This window comes from Lynx rufus, unplaced genomic scaffold, assembly GCF_022079265.1.
Source record: "Lynx rufus isolate CCGP_SWC_20201006 ecotype Redwood Valley unplaced genomic scaffold, mLynRuf1.p SCAF_17, whole genome shotgun sequence".
NCBI classification, from domain to species: domain Eukaryota; kingdom Metazoa; phylum Chordata; class Mammalia; order Carnivora; family Felidae; genus Lynx; species Lynx rufus.
Genome location: NW_025814831.1, coordinates 9370410 through 9397364, shown reverse-complemented (window position 1 = coordinate 9397364; position 26955 = coordinate 9370410). Strand labels below are relative to the sequence as shown.

Below are 26955 nucleotides of genomic sequence, written 5' to 3'. Positions count from 1 at the left end.
CAATGCTGTGCCCTCAAACCAGCACACCTCTGCTACCATAAGTCACCACTCTTGCCCCAGCGTTGTCCCTTTCCTGGGGCTTTAAGGGACAGGGGAGGTCCCTGGGTGGGGGTAGCAGGGGCTTTGTATCTGCCTCTCTGAAGTGCTCTAAAGAGTCTCACTGCCTAAAATGCTTTTTATGTTACTTTTTGGCTCTGGAATATCTGGATTAAGCAGGGAATTTAAATGTGAAAGACAAACCTTTGAAAAGTACAAGGCCGAGGTTAAAATTCTCCAGGGAGCGTTTTTCCTTCCAAAACCTTGGCTAGGTTGGACATGATTCTTTCTCGCCGTCTTCTGTCGCAGGGAGGACTTCCTTCTAAGGTCACCCTTTTGTTGTGAATGCACCCTTCATACTGTGGCCCAACTCTCTGCTCTCCCCACTCTTGTTTTCACTTCTGGTTTTTTTTTTTTTAAGTTTTTATTTATTTATTTATTTATTTATTTATTTTTTAATTTTTTTTTCAACGTTTATTTATTTTTGGGACAGAGAGAGACAGAGCATGAACGGGGGAGGGGCAGAGAGAGAGGGAGACACAGAATCGGAAACAGGCTCCAGGCTCTGAGCCATCAGCCCAGAGCCTGACGCGGGGCTCGAACTCCGGGACCGCGAGATCGTGACCTGGCTGAAGTCGGATGCTCAACCGACTGCGCCACCCAGGCGCCCCAGTTTTTATTTATTTATTTTGAGAGAGAGAGAGAGAGCACGCGCACACATGAGCAGGGGAGGCAGAGAGGGAGAGAGAGAATCCCAAGCAGGCTCCGCACTGTCAGCTCAGAGCCCAGTGAGGGGCTTGAACCCACAAACTGTGAGACCACGACCTGAGCTGACATGAAGAGTCGGACACTCAACCCACTGAGTCACTTCTGTTTTTGGCTCCTAGCGGGTAGCTCTTATTTCCTTGAGAATTCTGCCTTGCTGGCAGGATACGAGTGGCATCTTATTTGGCATTTTTTGGTATTTGCGCTAGGAGGCTTTAGATTTTTTAATCCACCACCTGGAGCAGAAGAGACTCATTTTCCCGACAGAGTTTCTGGACCCAGTTCCAACGTGTGTGCGCGCACACCCTGGGAGGGGCTTTCCACGAGGCAAAGACAGTCTCGGCACCAGCGGGGTGTCCTACATTTCAACTCAGTTCTGACACTATCTTCCTGGAGGTGACGTCAGATCCCGCTAGGGCTCAGCCCTGCAAGCCTGCCCCCTGCCTCTTCAGACACCAGTTGTGTTGTGGGGTCGTCGAGCGCAACGGTCAAGAAAGAATTCTTGAGACGGTGTATGTAACAACTTAGTAAGTTTATTTAAGTAGCATGGGGACAGGACCCGTGGGCAGAAAGGGCTGCACTTTTTCTGTACGAAGCTGGTGGTTATATGCTGAGTGCTCAAGGGGGTAGGGACGCGCAAGAAGTATGAGATCAGAAATGCTGCTTTGAATTTCTACTGGTGAAACTACTTTCACGAGATTTCTCTGATGCGTATCATTCAGTTCAATATTAACTGTCAGTGAAATACACGGGCAGTCATGAGACCCTAGAAGAATGTAGCAACCCGTATATGTTTGATCCTTATCAAAACTATGCAGGCTATAGGTCAGCCTTCTGAGCTAAAGGTGAACATTTTTCTGCTTCTACCCTCTTCAGTTGCAAGCCCAAGTTGTCACCTGTGCTTCTGACCAACCCATATGGGTTGGAGGTTCCAATGACCCCACTCACCTCCCCCACCTTAGGTTTGAATAGTTTGCTAGAGTGGCTCACAGAATTCAGAGAAACATTTTACATACTAGACTACCAGTTTGCTATAATAAAAGAATATAACTCAGGGGCACCTGGGTGGCTCAGTTGGTTAAATGCCCAACTCTGGATTTCGGCTCAGGTCACCATCCTACGGTTCATGAATTCGAGCCCCATGTTGGACTCTGTGCTGACAACACAGAGCTTGCTTGAGATTCTCTCTCTCTCTCTCTCTCTCTGCCCCTCCCCTGTTCACTCTCTTGCCCTCTCTCGCTTGCTCTCTCTTTCTTTCTCAAAAATAAATAAATACACTTTTAAGAATATAACTCCAGAAGAGCCAGATGGAAGAGATCACAGGGCAAGGGATAGGGAAAGTCATGGAGTTTCCCTACTCTTCCCGAGTCTGCACACATTTCACCAATCTAGAAGCTATCCAAGCCTCCTTTTGGGCTTTTATGGAGACTTCATCATGTTTGAGTAAATCGGTGGCCATTGGTGACTGAACTCCTCTCCACCCCTCACCCCTCCCTGGAGGTGGTACAGGAGTTGGAAGTTCTGACCTTCTGGTCACAAGCTTGGCGCTTCAGGCAATCAACCCACATCTCCAGATTGGGTCCAAAAGTCACCTGATTGACATAACAAAAGACACCTTGATCACTCTATGGCTTAGGACATTCCTGTAGTTGTAGGAACTCAGTGCCAGATATGGAGATGAAAACCGAATATATGTATCTTGTTATGAATCACAATATCACATGTTGTAGTGTGGCCCGTTCCTAGAAACTCCATATGTGTGTCCACCTCCCCTACTGGGTAAATAAAGATCGTCATGGAAGGACCCATTTTTATATCTCCCTTCTTCTGTAGGTGCCAGTATAGTGCATGGAGGTGTTAAGTTGTCACACATCATCGTCTCTGGCTTTTAGTTAATTAAAAGTCCCAGGGGCGCCTGGGTGGCGCAGTCAGTTCGGCGTCCAACTTCAGCCAGGTCACGATCTCGCGGTCCGTGAGTTCGAGCCCCGCGTCGGGCTCTGGGCTGATGGCTCAGAGCCTGGAGCCTGCTTCCGATTCTGTGTCTCCCTGTCTCTCTGCCCCTCCCCCGTTCATGCTCTGTCTCTCTCTGTCTCAAAAATAAATAAACGTTAAAAAAAAAATTAAAAAAAAAAAAAGTCCCAGAGCGCCTGGGTGGCTCAGTCGGTTAAGCATCTGATTCTTGTTTGGGCTCAGGTCATGATCTCCTAGTTCTCTATCTCTGTCTCTATCTCTGTCTCTGTCTCTGTCTCTCTCTGTCTTTGCTCCTCCCCTGCTCACGTTCGATCTCTCTCTTTCTCAAAATAAATAAATAAACTTAAAAAAATGTACCACATCAATTTTAATAGTGGTCAGAAGCATTCATATAGTACTCATTCTAACCACGAAAATAATCTGGTTTGGTATGATTAATAATATTACATTTAGCTTTTCTCCTGTACTTTATCTAATAGGTCAAAAAATTCGCGACTTACGTGGTTGCTGCTGGACTTCAGTATGGAGTGGAAGGAGGCATCTTACATTATTTTTTCAAGGTATGAGTTTTCAATGACTGAAGGTTTTTTTTTTAAAGCATTTTACAGTAAGGTTATACAATTTGAAGATTTTTTTTTTCTATTTTCCTTTCCTGTTACTAACAATTTGTATTTACCACACTCTCGGCATAATAAGGAAACAAGATGGATCTCCTTTCATTCATGAGACAAACATCGATGCCTCCCATGGGCATCGGGGATTGTAGATTCGGGGAATCCGATGCCGTAATAAAATCCCTGCGTCTGTGGGGCTTGGATTCCAGTGGGGAAGAGGAGGAGAATAGTAGACAAGGGCCAAATTAGCCAGTACACGTTGAGTATTTCAGCTGTTGAAAAACAAAATGGAAAGCAACAAAGCAGAGAAAGGTAGAAAGAGAGCCGGCGGTAGGGCTAGGAGGTTGTATCTTGGATATGATGGTCGGGGAAAGCCTTTCTCATGAGGGGACATGTGAGCAGGAAGTGAAAAGGGAGGTGGCTCCTTCGCTTTCTGGGGGAAAGGCAGCGGGAACTGTAAGCACGAAGACCGGAGGCAGCAATGTGTGGGCTGTGTTAAGGGACAGCAAAAAGCTGCGTGGGGCTGAAGTGTGGGACAATGGTAGGTGATGATGTCCATTTGTAGTCTCTCCTTATCGGTTCTCAGCTACCCCTCACCCACCTGACCACTGAATGCTGGCTTTCTCAGGTTCCTACCCCAGACCCTCTGGTCTTCTCTGTCGACACTCTTTCCCTGGGTGGGTCTGTCCATTCCCGTGACTGGGGCCAATGACTCTCAAACATAAGTTTCTCCAGCAGGGCTCTCTCCTTAGTCCTAGCTCTGTACATCTGGCTGCCTATTTATTCGACACCTCACTTTGGATGGTTCACAAACCCAAACTCCACCTACGGTCACCCCCAAACCTGCCGTTCCTCTAGGACCTCATCTCCGAAAATGGGACCTTCTTCCACCTAGCTGCACCAACCACAACCCAACCCCTCCCTCCTTCTCATCCATCACGAAACCCCCCAGTACTGTAGAGCCAACCTCCCCAGTATCTCCCTTCTCTCCAACCGCGCTCCCCCAGTCCTCCACCCACAGGCTGGGGAGGGCAGACATCTCTTGTCTGCACAACTGTCCTGACCTCCACCTTCCCGTTTCAACTCTTAATCCCCATCATTCTTTCTAGTGGCAACAAAAGAAAATCTGTTGTGAATTCTTCAGTGGTTTACTGCTTCAAATTCAATGGTCTACTGCTTAAAGTTCTTCAATGGTTTTGCAGAGTCCAAAATATCTTACAAGATCCAGTGGTTTGTTGTGGCCCTCACACCTACCTCTTTGACTGTTTAAAAGTCACTTAAGGGGCTCCTGGGTGGCTCAGTCGGTTAAGTGTCTGACTCTCAATTTCAGCTCAGGTCATGATCTCGGGGTCGTGAGATTGAGGCCCGCATTGGGCTCTGCAATGACAGCTTGGAGCCTGCTTTGGATTCTGTCTCTCCCTCTCTCTGTCCTTCCCCTGCTCTTTTGCTCATGTGCTCTCTCTCTCTCTTTCAAAATAAATAGACTTTAAAAAAATAAAAGCAATTTAAAACAATCTAGTACCTGACAGCTGAACAATACCCAGACTGTCTATTTACTGAAATTCCTAATGCAGGGAAAAGACAAGGACTTGGACTCTGAAGACCAGAGTTCAAATCCAGGCTCCCCGACTCATCAGAAATGTAGCCTCCTGCAGAATACTTTATCAACTAAGCATTTCATCTATGAACTGACACTAATTATCCCTGGCCCTGTGGGAGGAATTTTAGACTTGAATTCACATTTTTTGGTAAGAGTGGAAGGTGTCATGCATATGAAAACATTTCCTTTCTGTATAGACGCCATGCAGATGACTCCTGAAGAGAGCCAGGAAAGATAGATTTCTTGTAAAGTATTTCAGCCCTGAGGTTACACTATTTCTCCTAATAGGACTCGATCAGCAACTAAATCCCATCAGAACTGGTTTTCAGGGGCGCCTGGGTGGCTCAGTCTGTTGAGCGTCCAGCTTCGGCTCAGGTTATGGTCACACAGCTTGTGACTTCAAGATCCCATCAGGCTCCACGCTGACAGCTCAGAGCCTGAAGGCTGCTGCTTCGGATTCTGTGTCTCCCTGTCTCTCTGCCCTCCTATGCTCACGTTCTGTCTCTCTCTCTCTCTCTCTCTCTCTCTCTCTCTCTCTCTCAAAAATAAATAAACATTAAAACAATTTTTTTTAATAAAAAAAAGAACTGATTTTCAAAACATCCCCTTAGGCGATGACTTCATCAGATAACTGGGTCTTTCGGATGCCCCTGACTATGGCTGTGTGTGTGTGAGCCATAATAGTTGTGTATAACCAGGGAAAATACGCTTTTGCTTTTCTTTTAGATGGCTTGGTTGGGTGAGGTCCCTGCGTTGCCAGTGTTTGGAGATGGAACAAATGTAATCCCAACAATCCATGTTCTTGATCTAGCAGGGTAAGTATCGTCCTAGAGATACGACTTCCCTAGAAGTAATTGACTAACGTGCTGGTGTTGGAGTGAGCCTGGAGTGAGCACTTACACACGCCAAGACCCTCACATGTGTTATTGTATTTATTCTTGGCAACGACCCTATGCAGAAGGTGTGGTTATTATCTCCAGTTTGCATCTGGTGGAATAGGGTCCACCATCTAAAAGTGCTCTACTTTGGGGGCGCCTGGGTGGGCGCCTGGGTGGCTCAGTCGGTTAAGCGTCCAACTTCGGCTCAGGACATGATCTCACGGTCCGTGAGTTCGAGCCCCGCGTCGGGCTCTGTGCTGACAGCTCAGAGCCTGGAGCCTGCTTCAGATTCTCTGTCTCCCTCTCTCTCTCTGACCCTCCCCCATCATGGGGGGAGAACAGAGGGGATTAAGAACAGAGCTCTGTCTCTCTCCGTCTCAAAAATAAATAAACGTAAAAAAAAAAAATTTAAAGTGCTGCACTTTGGATGACAAGTTCAAGGTCATCTTTTAGACTGTTCTCCCACAGAACAGCATGCCTTCCAATTCGGGAAAAGATAAGACTGTGTTATGTGCATTCTGGGGACCTACTCTCTTGTTCCTCTGTCTCAGGTAAGAGTGTTGTGTCCAGTCTACCAACTTAATTAAGTTCCAGAAATCAGATCGCAAATTCTAAACCTGAAGCAGGTGTTTTTGGCAATTGTAGGCCACTTGAGCACACGTGTTTCACACTCACACTGTATCCCAGCGCTAGGCTCCAGACACGTCTGGAGAGCCTTCCTCTTTGCAGACCCTGACTTGGACACTGGGGTCAGAGAGAGGGTTCACTGTATTTATGGTTTATCACTTCTACATTTTAGGTTCCGGGGGCTTTATTCTACTGCCCTGTTGCACCCCCCTCCACCCACCCTCCCACCCACCCCCCGCCAGGAGTGAGCAGTTTCAGCCCTTCCCTGAGACTCTGGCTTCTAGATTCCAGTGGTCATTTAGGCAATTAGTCGTAATCCGGGTGGGTTTACAAATTTACTGGGAAACCATGAAGCTTAGATTTCAAGACCCCCACCGCTACGTGGGTCTCTTCCGAGGTCCTAAATTTAAGTTTTATTATTTTTCTTAAAGAAGGGTCCTCCAAATTATATCAACTCCAGACTGCGTGCAAAACCTAGATCTATTGTAGCCAACATGTAACACTGGACATGGAAACGCTGAAACGTACCCTTCTTTCCAGCGGACACTTTACATTATTACATTATTAGGTTTTAAAGATGTGAAAGAATCCTTTACATTATGAACACAAAATACCGGAGCGCCTGGGTGGCCCAGTCAGTTGGGTGTCTGACTCTTGATTTCGGCTCAGGTTATGATCCCAGGGTCGTGAGATTGAGCCCTGAGTCAGGTTCTGCGCTAAGCGTGGAGCCTGCTTCAGATTCTGTGTCTCCCTCTCTCTCTGCCCCTCCCCTGCTTGCACTCTGTCTGTCTCAAAAACAGACATTAAAAAATAATAAGATGGGGGTGCCTGGGTGGCTCAGTCGGTTAAGTGTCTGACTTCGGCTCAGGTCATGATATCACGGTTCATGAGTTCAAGCCCCGCATCAGGCTCTGTGCTGATGGCTCAGAGCCTGGAGCCTGTTTCCGATTCTGTGTCTCCCTTTCTCTCTCTGACCCTCCCCTGTTCATGCTCTGTCTCTCTCTGTCTCAAAAATAAATAAACGTTAAAAAACAAAACAAAACAAAAAAAAAAGAAAAAATAATAAGATGGGGATAGCAACGGTACCCGCCTGGTAGACTTGTGAGAAGTCAGGGAGGGAACACCCAGAAAGCCCACGGCACAGCCTTCGCCCAGAGGCGGGCCCTCGGATGTTGGCAATCGTGACTGACCCAGGGCAGGAAATCTTAGCCCCTGACCTGCCTCTTAGCGCCACGCAGTTCCCCAAAGACAGCCACGGCTTCTCTGAATCTGTGTCTGACTTTGTGAAACCCCCTCTCCGGAGCACTTGAGAGACTCCCAGGAGCCCCTGGGTGAGCAGACTTCACAAACTGAAGTCCTGCTGGTCGTCAGGTGCCCTTTGTTGCACACTGGGAGAATCTGGAGGCAGACGGATGGCCCCTCAACTCCTGGCCTTTCTACTTTCCCAGCGGCTCTTCAGCCCCGGGAGTGTCACTGGACTTTACCCACTTCCCCGTCCGTAGAGACTGCCATCCCTCTCTCCCACCGCCCCCAGCCGACCACATTAGCCATGGAGGGAGATGCTGGCTGGCCCATGGCGGCGGTGGTCGGTGAACCCTACTTGACCACATCTCTTTTGCTTCCTCCCCTCTGGCGATGGCTTCTCCTGGTGGGCGGCAGAGTGATTCAAAACATAATAGACCACGTGCCAAAGCTTCACTACCTGGTTGCTGTGGACGAGTCCATTCACACCCTGGAAGACTTGGTCAAGGTACAGCTGTTTCATCCCATATTTGACGGCATTTCTTAAATTGTCTCACCCCCTGAAGTATAGCCATGGAATCGGGTGCGCCGGCAAGACTGGGGGCTCCCCAAACGGAAGAGCCTTAAAACCAGAGTCACTATCTGCGTTTGCCGTGTGTGTGCTGGGAAATTTACCATCAAGATGGCCTCTCTCCAGTCTGCACGGAAGAAAGTAGGAGAGGCCACTGTGGGGACAAGACACACATGAATCACACACGGGGTCACTAAAATGTTTCTGGGACACTTGCCCCAAAGTACTGACATGGTCGGGTTCCTCAAACCTACTGGCAGCTTCCAGAGGCCCTAGGTCTGAGGCTGGGAGGGGTTCCCCTCTCAAAGCCAGGCTGCTTGTCAACCTGGAGCCCAGCTAGCACAGTGAGTGTGGCCTTCCTCCAACCACCCCCTGCTCATCTTTAACATTCAGCTCAGATCTCCTCCTCTGCACCCTCCCTGCCTCCTTCCCACCTCCCCCAACTGGCCAGGCACCTCTTTTCCCAGCACCCCCTCCTCCAACTGCAGACTTTCCACATAATCTTCTGTGTACATGTTTGCCACCCCCCCGCCCCCCGCCGCCCACAGACTGAGAGCCCCTTGAGAGCAGGGATCTGGCCTCACTCATCTCTGTCTCCAGTCCCTGGCCTGTAGTGGTGAACGTTGAATACTTGAATACTTGTTAACAAATAAATCAATGAATACCCTCAGTGCACTCCCCTCTGCTTTGCAAAAAAAAAAAAAAATATATATATATATATATATATACACACACACACACACACATATACATATATATTCACTTATGTTTACATTCATTTGAAAAATTTTATATCAAAATCTTATAGGCAAGCCAAATAATATCCCTGTTTTTCTCTAACAGTGCATCAGTAAAAATACTGGCCCTGGGAAAATCCAGAGACTCCCCAAAGAAAATGCTTTCCTAACCAAGGACTTAACAGTAAGTACTGAAGAGAGTCTTTTCCAAAATGCATCGGTTCTCGGGGGATTTGGAGTCAGAACGCCTGACTTCCGGTTCCCCTTTGCCCCTCCTGCACAGCCGAACAGTGCACCCCAAAAGCAACTTCCCTTTCTCTTCTTTTCCGAAAAACCCTCAGAGGTCCTGGTCAGAAAATGTATTTGAGACATCTGATCCATAAATGCTTTACAGACGCCGACTGTCCTTTTGCTCTGGTCTCTTTGTGCAATTCACACAGGAACCTGGGATTTCTTTTTTTTTATTTTAAAAAAAATTTTTTTTTCAACGTTTATTTATTTTTGGGACAGAGAGAGACAGAGCATGAACGGGGGAGGGGCAGAGAGAGAGGGAGACACAGAATCGGAAACAGGCTCCAGGCTCTGAGCCGTCAGCCCAGAGCCTGACGCGGGGCTCGAACTCACGGACCGCGAGATCGTGACCTGGCTGAAGTCGGACGCCCAACCGACTGCGCCACCCAGGCGCCCCAGGAACCTGGGATTTCTGATCCCGTCACCACAAAAACCTACACATCCTTAGTCAGCGGTGTGCTCTTGGAGCTTGCTCTAGGATATACTTCATTTTAGGAATAAATTGCATCAAAGCACTACATTCGAGAATGTTTCCGAAGGGGCTGGTATCTCTGGTGGCCTCTGGGGAGCAGAGCTGGGTGGGTGGGGATGGGGGTCAAAGGGAGTGCTTTCCTCTACATTTGTTCTTTTGGATCTCGAGCCATGGGATTGCACTGTTCAAAGAATGGATCCGATTACAATTGGTGCGGGGGAAAAAAAAGAAACCCTTTCCTGGGGCTTCTAGTACCTCTCTACTTCTTTGAGCTGCTAGACTAAGAGCCAGGATGCTGCCTGTCCCTGAGGGCAGACACGGGAAGAGTTTAGAAGTGCCACGGAGGGCCACAGAGGGCGCTCTGTCCACACTGAGGGCCGCCATTGATTCACATCCAGGTTTTGTGAATGTATATATATTTTTCCTGTGATGACAGTGATTTGGGCCTGTTATGACTGTCAAAATGAAAGGCAAAGGAAAGGACAAATCTCTAATATTCCTTTATCCTGTAGCAAGAGTGTCTTGATCATTTACTGGTCAACCTGAGAATGGAAGCACTTTTTGTGAAGGAGAATTTTAACATTCGATGGCTTGCCCAAACGGGATTTGTGGAAAATATCAGCAATATCCTCAAAGAGTACAAGCAAAGCAGAGGATTATTGGTAACTATAACAATTTCCTGTTCCAACTTCTTTTTTTTTTTTTTTTTAATGTTTGTTTGATTTTGAGAAAGAGAGAGAGAGAGCATGAGCAGGGAAGGGGGCGGAGAGAGAGGGAGACACAGAATCTGAAGCAGGTTCCAGGCTCTGAGCTGTCAGTACAGAGTCTGACACGGGGCTCGAACCCACGAACTATTAGATCATGACCTGAACTGAAGTTGAACGCTTAACCGACTGAGCCATCCAGGAGCTCCTTCCTGTTCCAACTTCTAATTTGAGCGAAGTAAATGAAACGTTTGGTATGATTACACCAATGAAAGTATTTTCTTTCTCAGATGTCCCAATTTCTAAATTCAAGCTCTTTTTCAAATTTGACCGACTTGTCCACGTCTGACAATCTAGTTGTCTATTAATTCTTGTCAATTAAGTATTAAACAGTTTAAAGTTAGACAGATTAATGACTGTTACGCTTGACACAAATTGAACACGATAGTAAGCTCAAGACTGATGGCCACAGCACTGCCTATAAACGGAAAAATGGCAGGGGCTTCCTGGCTTGTCTGTTTCAGCCCCGGGTTACCTACGGGAGACGGTAGGAGAAATGGAAAATGGAAGAAGTCCAGTTGTTACTTTGATCTCTTCCTTTTGGCCAGGGGGTTCACTGGTCATTTTAATCACCACAGGTAGAGCTTCAAGGTAGATATTCTTTTTTTTTTTTTTTAATTTTTTTTTTTAACGTTTATTTATTTTTGAGACAGAGAGAGACAGAGCATGAACAGGGGAGGGGCAGAGAGAGAGGGAGACACAGAATCGGAAACAGGCTCCAGGCTCTGGGCCATCAGCCCAGAGCCCGACGCGGGGCTCGAACTCATGAACCGTGATATCGTGACCTGGCTGAAGTCGGACGCCCAACCGACTGAGCCACCTAGGCACCCCTCAAGGTAGATATTCTTATCTCCACATTAGAGATGAGGAAACTGAGGCTCAGAGAGTTTAAGCATTTCTTCAACGTCACACAGCTAGTCAGAGATTCAAACTAGCTAGGATGCAAACTTAGCTAGAATGGCCTAACGGTGGCATCTCCACACCACCCTCCCCGAAATCGGGCGTATGTAGCCCTTGCCCGGATCCTTGGATTTATGCCAGGGAAGCATCCCAAAGACGATAGTGGGTAATACATGAGAATGTGTTGTGAAAACTGTAGGGTAGCACAGGAGGAGCGGGTGCCATCATACCCATAGTTACCACTGAGGGTGGGAACACTCCAGAAAAGCAAGAATGGTATCCCCATTGTATCCGAAGAACCGCCTTCTCCTGACAAGCATGCCCAGTTAAGAGTACGTAGAAGATGTGCGTCTTAGCGAAAGAAACGACAATCCCGTTAAGCATGTGAGATACGCACGGCGGCTGTACTCGGAGCCTATCCCGAGGCACCCAAGAACCCAGCTCAAATCGTTAAACTAGTGTCATTCTCTGGGTCAAAGGTAAAACAACGCAGCCAGAGTAGAGGTAGGACAAGACGCCTTGAGGAGATCACATGGTTCCCGATCAGCAAGACTGGACGGAACGGGATAGAGGGACTAAGCGTATCCAACACTTGAACCGTCTAGCCGTCCCTGGGGGCGTTGGTCCGCGTCGCACGGGAAACTACCGAGGGTAGCGTAGACCGTGGCAGGCCAGTGGCATCCCAAAAGGTGGAGTCTTAAGCCAAAGGCTCCCGTGATTCCAGTCCCTTTCGCAAGGCAAAGTTGTCCCTGCTGCGGACAGGTGCCTCAAGCCCCCGGGACCAGACGCCATGAAGTAGCTCATTCACCTAACTCTTCATGCTTCAAACGCTGCTCATCAACGGCCCTCCGTGCCTGTCTGCTCTGAGGGAGCAAATGCCCCAGACACGTGTACTTGGAGTTCTGAGTTCAGTGGCAGCCATACGTCTCATTATTAAACGAATAAGCTGCCGTTCTGGTTTTTCACCCGGAGGAGGTGCGCCTTCCCCAGGAGCTCTGCCGCTGGCGGGTGGACAACACGTTAACACGCTCCGTTGACAGCTAGACCTCAGACCCACCCAGGGGAGCAGCCCTGCCCAGCAAGACTCAGCTCGAGTCGCTCCCTGGGACCCCTGCCCCCCCCCCCCCCGCCGCCCGCCGTCTTGGTTGCCACCTCCGTCCTAACAGACTTGGCCTTCTTGCCTGTCGAGTGGTCGCATAATATGATGGTATAATAACCGTGGCCAATTTTGTGGCAGCAATTACAAAACCTTTAAGCACATGGACGCTCTGCCACTGAAAATGCTCCCCATCAGCCTGACTTTGGTTACTAATCGCCTCACAAAATATGAAGCCTCGGTTGCACGAGTGTTGTTTGGACCATTTTGGAAGAAACGACTGCCGCTGATATTTCGACTTCTGTTGCAAATAAACATTTACTCACTGGTTATGAATGTCACACAGCTTCTGTAGCATATTCGAGCAAGTTTCAGCAGCAGAAATTGTGAGGCGCTTTTTTTTTTCCCAAATGAGCATATTTTTTAAAAACTAGAATAAGTTAACTGTGTTAAAAAGTAAAGAATACTTAGAGACCAAGCCAGTCCAGAGACAGTACTCATGAGGCGATAAACTAAGCACCTGCACATTAGACCAGAAATTCTCTTTCTTTGTTGTCTTTTTAAAAAAAAATTTTAAGTTTATTTATTTTGGGAGAGGGAGAGAGAGAGAAGGCCAAGCAGGCTCCGCGTTGTCAGCACAGAGCCCGATGTGGGGCTCGAAGTCACAAACCATGAGACCGTGACCTGAGCTGAAATCAAGAGGCAGACATTTAACCCACTGACCCCCCCCCCCAGGCGCCCCAGTCTTTGTTTTCTTTAATGAGTAATATGGTAGCCTGTGACACTCAAGTACTTTGTTCTTTAATAATTTTGAGGTGTTCCTGAGTACATCTTTGTTGAGCGCTGTGTCCCCCATGTTGGTCACATAGTAGTTGCTCACTAAACACACGCTGAATGAATTAGCATAACGGCCACTCCCATCGGAAGGCAGCACTGTCAGGATGATGTGGTGCTGACCACAAGGCCAGCAGCGGAGGGAGTGACTCTGGAGTCTCGGCAGAGAAGAGTTAGCCTGAGTTGAATCCAGAGACATTCAAAAAAAGGCACCCTCTCCAAAATTAAAAACCAAAAAACCACTCCTGTCTAGCCACGGATCGTCCAAAGCTCACCGTGTGATCCTTATTCTCCTTTTTCAGCCGATCAAGATTTGCATTCTCGGTCCCCCCGCTGTGGGAAAATCTAGTATCGCTGAAGCCTTGTCTAAACACTACAAACTGCATCACATTAAATTGAAGGATGTCATTTCTGAAGCCATAGCAAGACTGGTAACGTTTCTAACTACTTCACTGGGAATTTTCATATCTTAAAAATGCTTCCCTTCATCTCGTAATAAGGAAGCCACTAATTTTACGTGGCATCCTACGGTGAGATTTGTTATTTCAATTGGATTTTGTTGTTGGCCCCAGTTATGAAAGCGCAGAATCCCGCGGGACTTTCCTCTGTGAGATAGAAGCTTCTTTCATGGGGTTGCCCTTGAAATTCAGTCTATCGCCAGCTGTTGCTTAAAAATATATCTTGTATTTTCTCTGTTGACTAGAACATCTTTAGGTTTTCTTATTCTTGATGTATGTTTCCCAGAGTATTACCAGACTATTTATTCATTAACTGCTCTTAAAAAAAGGACTATTTTCTTAGAGCAGTTTTTTTCATGTTTATTTATTTATTTTATGAGAGAGAGCATAAGTAGGGGAGGGGGAGAGAGAGAGGGAAGGAGGGGGGAGAGAGAGAGAGAGAGAGAGAGAGAGAGAGAGAGAGAATCCTAAGCAGGCTCTACACTCAGCACAGAGCCTGACACAGGGCTCAGTCCCACGACCCTGGGATCATGACCTGAGGCGAAATCAAGAGTCGGATGCTCAACCAACTAAGCCATCAGGCGCCCCTTAGATTTTCCATATATCCCCTCCCTCTTACACGTATAGCCTCCCCCTCCCCATTACCAACATCCCCACCAGAGTGATTCCATTAGTCACAGCTGATGAACTTGTGTTAACACCTCATTACTACCCAATGTCCACTGTTGACTTTAGGGTTTGCCCTCGGTGTTGCACACCCTGCGGGTCTGAACAGACGTATAATGACTTGTGTTTACCGGTGCCCTAAAAATCCTCTGTCCTCTGCCTGTTTATCCCACCTCCCCCACCGCCAACTAACTGCTTTTCATCGTTTTATTGGAAATGGTTGATGCTATGACATACCTCCTTAAACGATTACTAAAAGTCTTGATTTCTACGAAATGTGTTTCCTGAAAGTAAGATACAACCTGATACGGAAGGAAGTGTTGACTCTTAAGCGGTTCTGGCATTAACACAGAAATAGATTCTTCTCCTAAAACAGAGTGAGAGAAACCTCAAGGCTCTCACCCCCCTCTGTAGACACATGCATCCCAACTTCCTGCATGACGGCTGTGGGTGGGCGTGGTCCCTACTTGGGCACCAGTCTTTTCCAGGACCACCTGCCGGATGGTTTGTGAGCAGCGGGTCCGTGGAGGGCGTCCTCCGACCCGAATATCCCTGTGGTCTGTAGGAGACGATCGTCACGCCTAAGGATGAAGAGGAGGAAGAGGAAGAAGGCGAAGAGGAGGAGGAGGAGGAGGAGAACGTGGATGAAGCTCAGGAGCTCTTGGACGGCATCAAGGAAAGCATGGAGCAGAACGCAGGTATCGTGCACCGCACGGCGCTGCTCGTGGTGACAGGTTTTGTTTCCTTGTGAGAAAAGACTGCCTGCCTGCTATTAAAAGCAGAGTACGGAAAACATGACAACAAAGAAATCTCATTCATAATATTACCCCACCCCTGGAAGGAAAAATAACCATTAACATTAAAAAAATTTTTTTAACGTTTGTTTATTTTTGAGAGAAAGAGAGTATGAGCAGAGGAGGGGCAGAGAGAGAGGGAGACACAGAATCCCAAGCAGGCTCCGGGCTCCGAGCCATCAGCACAGAGCCCGATGCAGGGCTTGAACTCACGAGCGGTGAGACTGTGACCTGAGCTGAAGTCGGACGCCCAACCAACTAAGCCACCCAGGCGCCCCAAAAATCACCATTAACATTTTGGTGACTCTGTGATCACAGGATGGGAAAGAACTACCTAAGATGATGATGATGATGAGGAGGAGGAGGAGGAGGAGATCAAATGGATAGTCATAAATATTTTATAAACATCAAAAGTCATTAATTAAAAGGCAAAGGACAGGGGCGCCTGACCAGCTAATTCAGAAAAGTGTGTGACTCTTGATCTCGGGATCGTGAGTTTGAGCCCCACGTTGGGTGTAGACATTAATTAAATAAATACAACTTTAAAAAAAATGATTAAAAGACAAAGGACAGGGACACCTGGGTGGCTCAGTCCATTGAGCATACGACTTCAGCTCATGTTATGATCTTGGGTTCGTGGGTTTGAGCCCTAAACAGGGCTTTGCACCGACAGCGTGGACCCTGCTTCGGATTCTCCGTCTCCTTCTCTTTCTGCCTCTCTCCTGCTTGTGCACTCACTCTTTCAAAAATAAGTAAACATTTAAAAAAAAAAAAAGCAAAGGACAAACAAGGAAAGTATATTTGCCACTAACATGATAAAGGCTTAATATCCTTAATATATAAAATGCTCAGGCAAGCCAATAAGAAAATCATTAACTCTTTAATAGAACAAAATGGATGAATAATGTGGAGCCATAATTCATGCAGGAAGAAATACAAATACATGGAAAACTATCCTTACCCACTTGGTAACCTTGAGCAGTTTGCTGAACAAGCCGATCGTGGTAAACCGTCACTTTGAACTCAAATTCTGGACTCATTCTTTCGTCACCCCTGGACAGAGTTTCAGGCTGGGTCCATTGCAACTCCTCGATAATAAATAGGTAGAGTTTCTGGGTTTTCATGCTTTAAGAAGCCCATCCTGATCAAACAAGTGCAAGCTGGGTTTTGAACGTAGACATCTCCAAGGCACTTAGCTATTTGGCAGAAAAGCAACCTGTAGAAGTTATCTGGAAACCAGAACCATTTCATTTTCGTACACTGATGGTCACGATCTTCCATCAGACTGGTTTTACTGGTATCATTTATAGACCAGTCCAATGTGTGGCCACTGGGCGCTTCCCCAACAGAGTTTCTCCCCTCACCACCTCTCAAGCACATTTGGCTTCTTTCCTCTTACCTCCTGCTCTCATCTTGCTGGTCTGATCCTCCCGGGTTGGGGTTGGGCCAGGCAGGTGGGAAGCAGGGAAGAAGGACGGAGGCGTCAGCCCCTGGTGACAGACAGCTCCTTCCTAGGGTTGCCCTTCCCAGACCCTCCCACCGAGGACCACCCACTGCATCCTTTGGGGCACCTCTCTTGACTGGCCTCCCCACCTCTGGTCTTCCGGCACCCCCTTTTGCCCCTGCAGGGGGGTCCTCTCCCCAGACACTCCTCTTCAAGGATTCTAGTCCGTCCACACCTTCCTCTGAAGTCAGAGTACCCCTCTCCCTCCTCCCCTTCTCCCAGGCCACTCAAGTCTGGTTTTTTTTAAGGCGTGGAGAACACGGTCTTATGTACACACACTGGATGCCCACTTAGCGCAGGTAGCTGATTATCTGTGCGTTGGTTTCTGCTTTGGTGTCAGCCAGGCTGGGAGGAAATGGAATTTAGAATCCCAGGGCTGTCCCGGAGGAAAAGGAAGGCACACGGAGAGCCCAGTTTGATACTTTGAGAGAAAACACCGCCCCTTCCTCGCCGGTGAGACGCTTGGGAGTCAACATGCTGGTGTTAGAGAGACTTACCCACATCCTGGTGCCCACCACTTGAGAGAGAGGAAACAACCCGAACTAAGACGTTCCGTTGTGAGGATACCCGCGGAAGGAAATCTGGCAAGGCACATTAGAGGGCGGAGGGCTGGGATTTTAAAGGATCTACAGGGGTACGTGACCACGTGCACATGCACTGTAAGCCTGGGGTGTAAGGCCGGAGCAGGGTGCTGGGAGCAGTGAACGGCGCCACCCCAGGAGGGGAGGGAGGATCCGGGCTAACGGGATGTGACAGACCCTAGACAATACTTATCGGACAGAGACTTACGAATTGGTCTTTGCAAGAACCCAAAAATCGTAGCCAAAATGTGTAACAGGATGGGGGGAGGTACCGACTGGGTTCTCTTCATGCCCGGGGGGGGGGGGGGGGGAGACCCCGCCCAGCAAGAATGTCAGGGAGGAGCTGAGAACAGTCAGTGCATTGCTCAAGGGCCTGTCCTTGGCGGGGACTCAGTTCTTTCCCCAGATGTCAAGAGAGGCCAAACTGGGTCAGTGGCCTCTGTGTAGAGGGGCACTGGAAGGGAGCAGAGGACGTGGTCTTTAGCCAGCCACCTACTCACTTCCTACAAGACTGGAATAGTTCATTCAATCCTCTTTGACCTTAGGAAGGTGTTTTTGGTGTTTGTTTGTTCGTTTTTTTCCCTTCCTGAAGTGTGTCCCCGAATCCTTCCTATTCATATTTAGCTGAAACTAGGACATGGACCTTGATTATGTTTGGACAGAACAAGACCTTTGAGCTCATTGCACAGACCTACATAGAAATTTCCCAGCACGAGCAAGGGCACAGAGGTTAGCTGACTCTTCCCTTACATGACCTAATTTGTTATTATGTGATTCTAACGATTCCCGTGAGGCAAATTTCACAGTCCTGCAGTGGTCACCTCTGTGTCCTGCTAATTCCACTCCAGTTGGCCCCTCGTGGTGCAGCCAGAATGCACTGGCTACAGATTCTCAGTGCTTTGCTTTGGGTATTTCAAAAGCATTGTGGGACTATTGAATCTAGTTGGTGGGATTCCGGGTGATCACTGGACTAGTCTTTCCACTTTTCTGTGAGTTTGAAAATAAATATTGGGGGCGGGGTGGGGTGGAAAGGATGTATGTAAATGTGTCAACTTCCTAGTGTCTATCCCGTGCATGGATTATTTTTTTTTTAACGTTTATTTATTTTTGAGACAGAGAGAGACAGAGCATGAATGGGGGAGGGTCAGAGAGAGAGGGAGACACAGAATCGGAAGCAGGCTCCAGGCTCCGAGCAGTCAGCACAGAGCCCAACGCGGGGCTTGAACTCACGGACCGCGAGATCGTGACCTGAGCTGAAGTCAGACGCTTAACCGACTGAGCCACCCAGGCGCCCCTGGATTATTTTTTTTTTAACATTTATTTTTGAGAAAGAGAGAGAGAGTGAGCACAAGTGGGGGGTGGGGGCAGAGAGAGAGACAAGGGATCCAAAGTGGTCTCTGTGCTGACAGCAAAGAGCCCAATGTGGGACTTGAACCCACAAACCGTCATGACCTGAGCCAAAGTCAGATGCTTAACCGACTGAGCCACCCATGGGCCCCTGCATGGATTCTTTAAAACCCTGGATGCAGCTATCTATTTTTGAACTGTGTTTTAGTAGTTATGAATATGGATTAATACGAACATTTTAAATATTACGTGAATGTGAAAGATACTTACAATTAAAAAAAAAAAAAAAGCAGGTGGTGTTTTAAAGGCTGTCCAGTAGGCTGTGTTCATTCCTTTCAAAGCGGAAGTGATAATCCTCTGACAAGGAGCTCCACATTGCCAAGGTCGTGGGTGTATCTCTAGGAGGTAACAGTTCTCTGGAGAGAGGCACTTGGGCTTGGCCCTTTGTGTCCTCACATTCCACAATTAGCAGAAACTGCTGTGAGAGGTCCCTTCTTGCATACTGAACACTCCTGGTTCTGAAACAAACAGAAATGAATGGCAAGGCTCACTGCCTGAAGTAAACCCAGGCATGCATGGAGGGGATTGAAGCCAGGTTTCTGAGGTACGTATGTGCCCCTGCCTGAGCAACAAAGCCTTTGAAAACCAGGAATAGACCGCTCAGATAAAGCTCGTCTTTGAATTTTGCTGAGTCCCTCGACATTTTTTTATTTGGCTTTATTTCTTTGCACCAGTGTGAACCTTACTGGGAGATAATGTCAAATCATTTCGAGGAATTTCATTACGCAAAATAATGCCTTTGATTTTTTTTTTTTTTTTTTTTTTTTTTTTTTTTTTTTTTTGGTGTCAGCCCTAACACTGAAATTTCTGGAAGACCCAATTAGTTTTGAATCAGTTACTGCCTAATGAGTCGTGCGGCGATGAAAGGTAGAAGAAAGAAGGGGTGTTTTAATTACATCATTTCACTGTCATTAATACGGTGATTAAAAGAGACCAAAAACTATTTTATATTGTAGACCCACTGATAAACTAAGAGTATGGGAGAAAGAGCTTTGGAGATCAATGACTCAAACTTGCCAAACTCACGGTACTGAAATGCATACATTAAGCGATATAAGGGCAGGGCCATGTCTCAGAAATGGTAGCTGTTCTATAATTAACAATAGAATGATAAACGAATATCGCAGTGAAGCTGCATCAAATTGTCCTTTAACTATTGGACAGCTACGCCACGCAATCACAATCCCAGGAACCCAGCATCCAAGGCTTGAGAGGGAATTGTTCAGCGGGGCCAAGGTCAGGAATGCCAATTGGAGAGCTGGGTGGGGAGGGCATTCTTTCCTTTCCTAAATCCTGCAGATTTAAAGAGAATAATGCCTTTAAGAGTCAGATCAAACTTGATTTTTATTTTTATTTATTTATTTTTAAAGTAATCTCTACGCCCAACGTGGGGCTCGAACTCACAACCCCAAGATCAAGAGTCGCACTCTCTACCAACTGAGCCAGCCAGGAGCCCAAGCTTGATGTTTATTCCAGTGCAGCAAATATTTACTGATCACCTGTTATTAATAAGTCATGTGTCAACAGCACACGTGGATACTATCTCACTTAAATCTCACAACAGAAACCTTTATTACTATGTATCAAGGCTATAAGGCTATGTATTAAGGAATAATATCAAAACAGAGTTGAGGGAACCCTGCTGGCAAGTGGGAGCACTCTGGATGTCTCCACTTCTCCTTCAGCTTCACCCACACGCTGTCACTGCGGAAGAACATTTGGGAAATGCAGACATGGCCTTTGCTTCTGTTCTTTATTGCAGCCAAGCTCATTGGGTTCTCCTATTTTATTGTGTGTTAAAATGCACATCATGTTGAAAATACAAAACCACCTATTTTTACCTGTAAGGGAACTTTGACTACACAACAATTTTTTTTAAGTTTATTTATCTTGAGAGAGAGAGAGAATACAAGCAGGGGAGAGGCAGGGAGAGAGGGAAAGAGAGAATCCCAAGCAGGCTCGGAGCCTGACATGGGGCTCAAACTCATGAACATGAGATCATGACCTGAGCTGAAATCAAGAGTCCGTTGCTTAACTGACCGAGCCACCCAGGCGTCCCCTATACAACAGTTTGTGAGATGACTTTGGAATGTAACCCCCATGTAGAATGTGACTCCCCTAGTAATATTTTTTTTCTTTTTACCAGGCCGACTAGAAGATCAATATGTAATTCGATTTGTCAAAGAAAAGTTGAAATCTATGCCTTGCAGGAATCAAGGTTATATTTTGGATGGGTTCCCGGAGACCTATGATCAAGCTAAAGACCTATTCAATCGTAAGTTTGAATGGTCCCTGTATCTTTTTTTCAAAGCTTTTCTCTCTTACTTTATATAAACTCTACCCCTAATGTGGGGCTCGAACTCACAACCCTGAGATCAAGAGCCACGTGCACTGCAGACTGAGCCAGCCAGGTGCCCCTCCTTCATTTATTTTGAGTGTTTATATTCAGGTAAGTTGCAACATATCATAATAATAGTCACTTCGTTAAAATTTAAAATTCAGACAGACTATGTCTAAAATACACACTTTTCTATTTATGGTTAGTTTTCATTAGTGACTTCTAGTTAAAATATTTTTAATTTTCTTGCCAAGCTGTCCATAGTAGTAATACGTAATAAACACAACAATGTATATTTTGTTTTATTAGAAGAAGATGAGGAGGAAGAAGAAGAAGTCAGAGGCAAAATGTTGCCCTTTGATAAATTAATCATACCTGGTAAGTTTATTTATTTATCTATTAATTATTAAAAAATTTTTTTAATGTTTATTTTTGAGAGAGAGAGAGAGAGAGAGAGAGAGAGACACACACACACACACACACACACACACACACACACACACACACGGAGTGCAAGTGGGGGAGGGGCAGATAAAGAGGGAGACAACAGAATCCGAAACAGGCTCCAGGCTCTGAGCTGTCAGCACAGAGCCCGACACGGGGCTCAAACTCATGAACCACAAGATTATGACCTGAGCAGAAGTCATATGCTCAACCGAATGAGCCACCCAGGCACCCCCTGGTAAGTTTAAAACAATTCTCCAAGGTCATATTTAAAGGAATGCCATTCAAGATCTCTTTTGTACCCAAACCATCTTTTTGATGTTAATAAAGCAGATCTCTCTATGTCTCTCTCTTGTTTGTTTGTTTGTTTGTTTGTTTGTTTGTTTGTTTTTAGGATAAAAGGTAAAATGATACACTTAAACTCTCAAACTAGAGACTGTATGGGAGGCAGACATCAGGAAAATCAAGTTCTGATGGTGTACCTGGGGGGCTCGGTCGGTTGAGCGTCTGACTCTTGATTTAGGTTCAGGTCATGATCCCAAGGTTCTGGGATCAAGCCCCTTGTTGGGCTCTGTGCTGAATGTGGAACCGGCTTGGGATTCTCCCCCTCTCTGTCTTTCTCTCTCTCTCTGTCCCTCTACCCCTCTCTCCCACTTGTGCTCTTTTTCTCTCTCTCAAATGAAAAAAAAAGGACTACCGAGTTCTGAAATGGACAGAAGTCCCTTTGAGAATGTTTGTCTGCTGCTCCCTCTGGGAGCAAAGCCCAAGGTGGCCAGTCCACTGATGCCTTGACTTCTGAGTCAGCTGGCAAGACCCCCAGGGACTGGACCCTTCCTACCCTCCTAGGTGCCAGCCGTGCCGTCATCTTTCCTGTCTTTTCCAAATCCAGAACTGAGCCTGGGGAAGGCACAGAGCTTTTCAGTACACTGTTCACACATTGGCACTGAAGTTTCACTATGTACTCTTGGAAGTAAAGCGTAAACAACTTATTCCACGAAAAAAAAAAAAAGATTTGTTGAGTACCCAGCAGGCCTTTCTCGGGACCTTGGCCTGAACCTTTAAACTTGTTATTTTTAATCAATTTGCATGCAGTGTCATCATAGGAAATAATTTTCGGTCATGTGGTAACCACAAGAACAGCTATTTTCAGCAACTGGGCCCGAGGCTGGAACTCAAGGAGCCCTGCTCACTTGTGTCAAAGCCCCCACGGGAGTCAGTTTGTGGCTGTAACCCTCTCCTCTAGGTCCAGGCACAGTTTGCATGCAATGAAGCTTCTGGAACCACTAGGGCCACCAGAATGCAGTCATCCTCAGGGCTGGGTGTTCACCGTTTCCCTGAGGGCCCTGAAACCTGGGGCAGGAATCCACAAGGCCAAAGGGGTGGGTGGTCTGGGATTTTCCATGAATGGGTGCCTCCGGATCAGAAGTTAAAAAGTAAAATCGATTAAATAACCACGTCTGTCTAGTTTACAAGAGTTTATCACTTCTGGGCAATATTTTTTTTTATTTTTTTTTTAATGTTTTACTTATTTTTGAGAGACAGAGAGAAACAGAGCACGAGCAGGGGAGGGGTAGGGGGAGAGGGAGACACAGAATCCAAACAGGCTCCAGGCTCTGAGCTGTCAGCACAGAGCCCAATGCAGGGCTCAAACCCATAAGCCATGAGATCTTGAGCTAAGCTGAAGTTGGATGCTTAACCCACTGAGCCACCCAGGTACCCCAATGTTTTATTTATTTTTGAGAGAAAGAGAGACAGAGTGTGAGCAAGGGAGGGGCAGAGAGAGAGGGAGACACAGAATCTGAAGCAGGCTCCAGGCTCTGAGCTGTCAGCACAGAGCCCGATGCAGGGCTCGAATTCACAGACTGCGAGATCATAACCTGAGCCGAAGTCTGAGGCTAAACCGACTGAGCCACCCAGGAGCCCCACTTCTGGGCAATACTTATTCGTTGCACACCCCGTTGTGCACACCCCGTTGTGCAACTCTTGGGCAGTGCAACGAACCATTCGTCATGTGCTTGGGCCCCGCACAAGATGGGAGCCCATTGAACCTTTGCACAATCCTCCCAGGCTGGAATTCCTCCCGTGTTTACCTGAACCAGAAGCTAAAACCCAGAGATTCACCCAAGAGCACTTCGCTGGTCAACGGAATGGCTTAAATTCAAACTCTGTTTTCTCACCCACTGCCTTCAAAAGACAGATTTAATGAAACCCCTCCAGGAAATGCAATCACAGACATGAAACAGTGAAAGATTCATTTTTTTTAAAGCTACTCTTTTTTTAAATGTTTTATTTATTTAAAATTTTTTTAACGTTTATTTATTTTTGAGAGACAGAGAGAGAGCATGAGCAGGGGAGGGGCAGAGAGAGAGGGAGACACAGAATCCAAACAGGCTCCAAGTTCTGAGCTGTCAGCACAGAGCCCAATAAGCCATGAGATCTTGAGCTAAGCTGAAGTCGGATGCTTAACCCACTGAGCCACCCAGGTACCCCAATGTTTTATTTATTTTTGAGAGAAAGAAAGAGAGGCAGAGTGTGAGCAAGGGAGGGGCAGAGAGAGAGGGAGACACAGAATCGGAAGCAGGCTCCAGGCTCTGAGCTGTCAGCACCGAGCCCGACCCGGGGCCTGAACTCATGAACCGTGAGATCATGACCTGAGCTGAAGTCGGACACTTAACCGACTGAGCCACCCAGGCGCCCCCGGTGAAAGAGTCTTAACCATGCACCACCGGGCTGCCCTCTCTCTGCTGGACGTAGTCCAAATGCATCAAACATGTAATCTATTTGGAATGTTTAGTCTGTTCTTAGTAAACCGTCTTTCTGGAAATTGTGTCATTTGTATCTAGGGGATTTTAATGCAGGGAGGTGGTTGAGTGAGGACACGAGAGGTTAATGCCATTCAAAGAAGAGTACCCAGAGCGGGGGGTGTGCCTCACCACGCTGGGTCGCATGGGGAAGCACCAGGCTTGGTCAGGAGGCAGGAAGGAGCGAGAGGGATGTCTAGGCCACAGCCTCAATTGGGGTTTCCATGGGAAAGGGCGAGGCAGGGTCAGGCAAACAGCTGCTTTTAGAGGATTGGCTAGTTTGAGCCAATTCCAATGGGTTTTGCTCCCTAGTTGCCTGGTACCTGGCTGTGGGATGAATTAAGGCAAGGGGAATATTGGCTCGGTGTGCGAAAGTTATAAAAAGGCGGTGGTCATGTATACGTATATGGCGGCATGCTCCCAAGCAAGCGGTTGACTGTCTTTAGGAATTAGCCAGCCCTGAAAGAGGCTGTCTCTCTCCAGGTCGGTAAGGCCTCCCTGAGATGTCAAAACATCATTAGATGCAGAAAACAACAAACATGATAAATACAAGTCTCCGTGCCTGATTTGACGATAAAACATTTGAACCTGTCGTGATATGGTATTCTCTCTCCTTGGTAAATCATTGCATTTTACAGCTGCTGCGGGCAGATCTTTTCAGATCTCCTCATTGAAGGAGACACGTTTAAAGTTGCATCTGCTTGAGGAATATAGAAACATGTTTTTATTTTTTATCTTTTTTTTAAATGTATGTTTATTTTGGGAGCAAGAGCATGCGTTGGGGAGGGGCAGAGAGAGATTCCCAAGCAGGTTGACAGTGGGGAGCCCGACGTGGGGCTCGAACTCATAAACCACAAGATTATGACCTGAGCTGAGATCGAGTCAGAGCTTGACCAGCTGAGCCACCCAGGTGCCCCTGGAAATTTTTTTTTTAAATACAGGTTTTCATATGACTCAAGATAGCCAAACACAGTAACCTCCTTGTTAGTACAATCTTTTTTTTCTTTTTAAAAATTTTAACTTGTTTCATTTTATTTTTTAAAATTTACATCCAAATGAGTTAGCATCTAGTGCAACAATGATTTCAGGAGTAGATTCCTTAGTGCCCCTTCCCCATTTAGCCCATCCCCCCTCCCACCACCCCTCCCGTAACCCTCAATTTGTTCTCCATATTTATGAGTCTCTTGTTTCGTCCCCCTCCCTGTTTTTATATTATTTTTGTTTCCCTTCCCTTATGTTCATCGGTTTTGTCTCTTAAAGTCCTCATAGGAGTGAAGTCATATGATATTTGTCTTTCTCTGACTAATTTCACTTAGTATAATACCCTCCAGTTCCATCCACGTAGTTGCAAATGGCAAGATTTCATTCTTTTTGATGGCTGAGTAATACTCCATTGTGTGTGTGTGTGTGTATGTATGTATGTGTGTATATATATATATATATATACCACATCTTTATCCATTCATCCATCGATGGACATTTGGGCTCTTTCCATACTTTGGCTATTGCTGATAGTGCTGCTAAAAACATGGGGGTGCATGTGTCCCTCTGAAACAGCACACCTGTGTCCCATGGATAAATGCCTAGTAGTGCCATTGCTGGGTCGTAGGGTAGTTCTATTTTTAGTTTTTTGAGGAACCTCCAAACTGTTTTCCAGAGTGGCTGCACCAGCTTGCATTCCCATTGTTAGTACAATCTTAAGCAAGCAGAAATCGATTACTTGCTATCCACAGTGAAGCCAGTAGAAGGACAGCAGAAGTTCTGAATAGTTATCTCAAGACACTGCAAAATCCTGAAGCTCTATCTGACTCATCACAAGAGAAAGGACTTTAAAAAATATCATCTGGGGGTGCCTGCCTGGTGAAGTCAGTAGAGCATGTATGTGACGCAGGGTTGTGAGTTCAAGCCCTAGTTCGGGTGTAGAGTTCACTAAAAAAAAAAAAAAAAATCATCTTGTGGGAAATATATTTCATCACACTAAAATTCTTTGAAAGTTTGTAGTCAAGTGTATCACTCACTGTTCATGGTATTTGATTAACTGGAATCTTCCTTTTCCCGGTCACTGGGAAAAAAGATACAGCATCATATTTAAAAATTCTTACATTACTAACAGAATTATTAACTTTTCATCTAGATGCCTAACGTATGGAGCTTAACAAGATTCAACCTCCAGTGAATTTATTGACATACTTTTGATTTAAGTACTATACCAGCATTTGGAGGTCCAACTGTCTCCTCTCCTTTCTTTCAGTATATTTTTAAGTTTGTTTGTTTGTTTACTTATTTATTTAGAATTTATTTATTTATTTATTTATTTATTTATTTATTTATTTATTTATTTATTTAGAGAGGGAGAGAGAGAATCCCAAGCAGACTCTGCACTGTCGCACTGTCAGCACAGACCCCAGTGTGGGGTTCGATCTCACGAACTGTGTGAGATCATGACATAAGCCGAAACCAAGAATCGGACGCTTAACCGACTGAGCCACCCAGGTGCCACCTCTTTTAACATATAGCCACTAATGTAAATCAAATGATCAAAGATGAGCACCTGAGCTAAATTA

The 26955-nt window shown here is 46.4% G+C and overlaps 1 protein-coding gene across 1 annotated transcript in view; it reads left to right on the top strand.

Moving 5' to 3' along the window:
* The window catches only part of AK7 (adenylate kinase 7), a gene marked incomplete at its 5' end in the record, with an annotated part of 71317 nt that overhangs the window by 32547 nt on the left and 11815 nt on the right, over nt 1-26955 (top strand). Inside the window, 9 exons of the mRNA XM_047079907.1 lie at nt 3252-3332; nt 5713-5801; nt 8151-8241; nt 9148-9225; nt 10317-10466; nt 13701-13829; nt 15088-15220; nt 20955-21083; nt 21456-21524. Coding sequence (XP_046935863.1) covers nt 3252-3332; nt 5713-5801; nt 8151-8241; nt 9148-9225; nt 10317-10466; nt 13701-13829; nt 15088-15220; nt 20955-21083; nt 21456-21524 — 949 coding nt within the window. The remainder of the gene's footprint in view (nt 1-3251; nt 3333-5712; nt 5802-8150; nt 8242-9147; nt 9226-10316; nt 10467-13700; nt 13830-15087; nt 15221-20954; nt 21084-21455; nt 21525-26955) is intronic.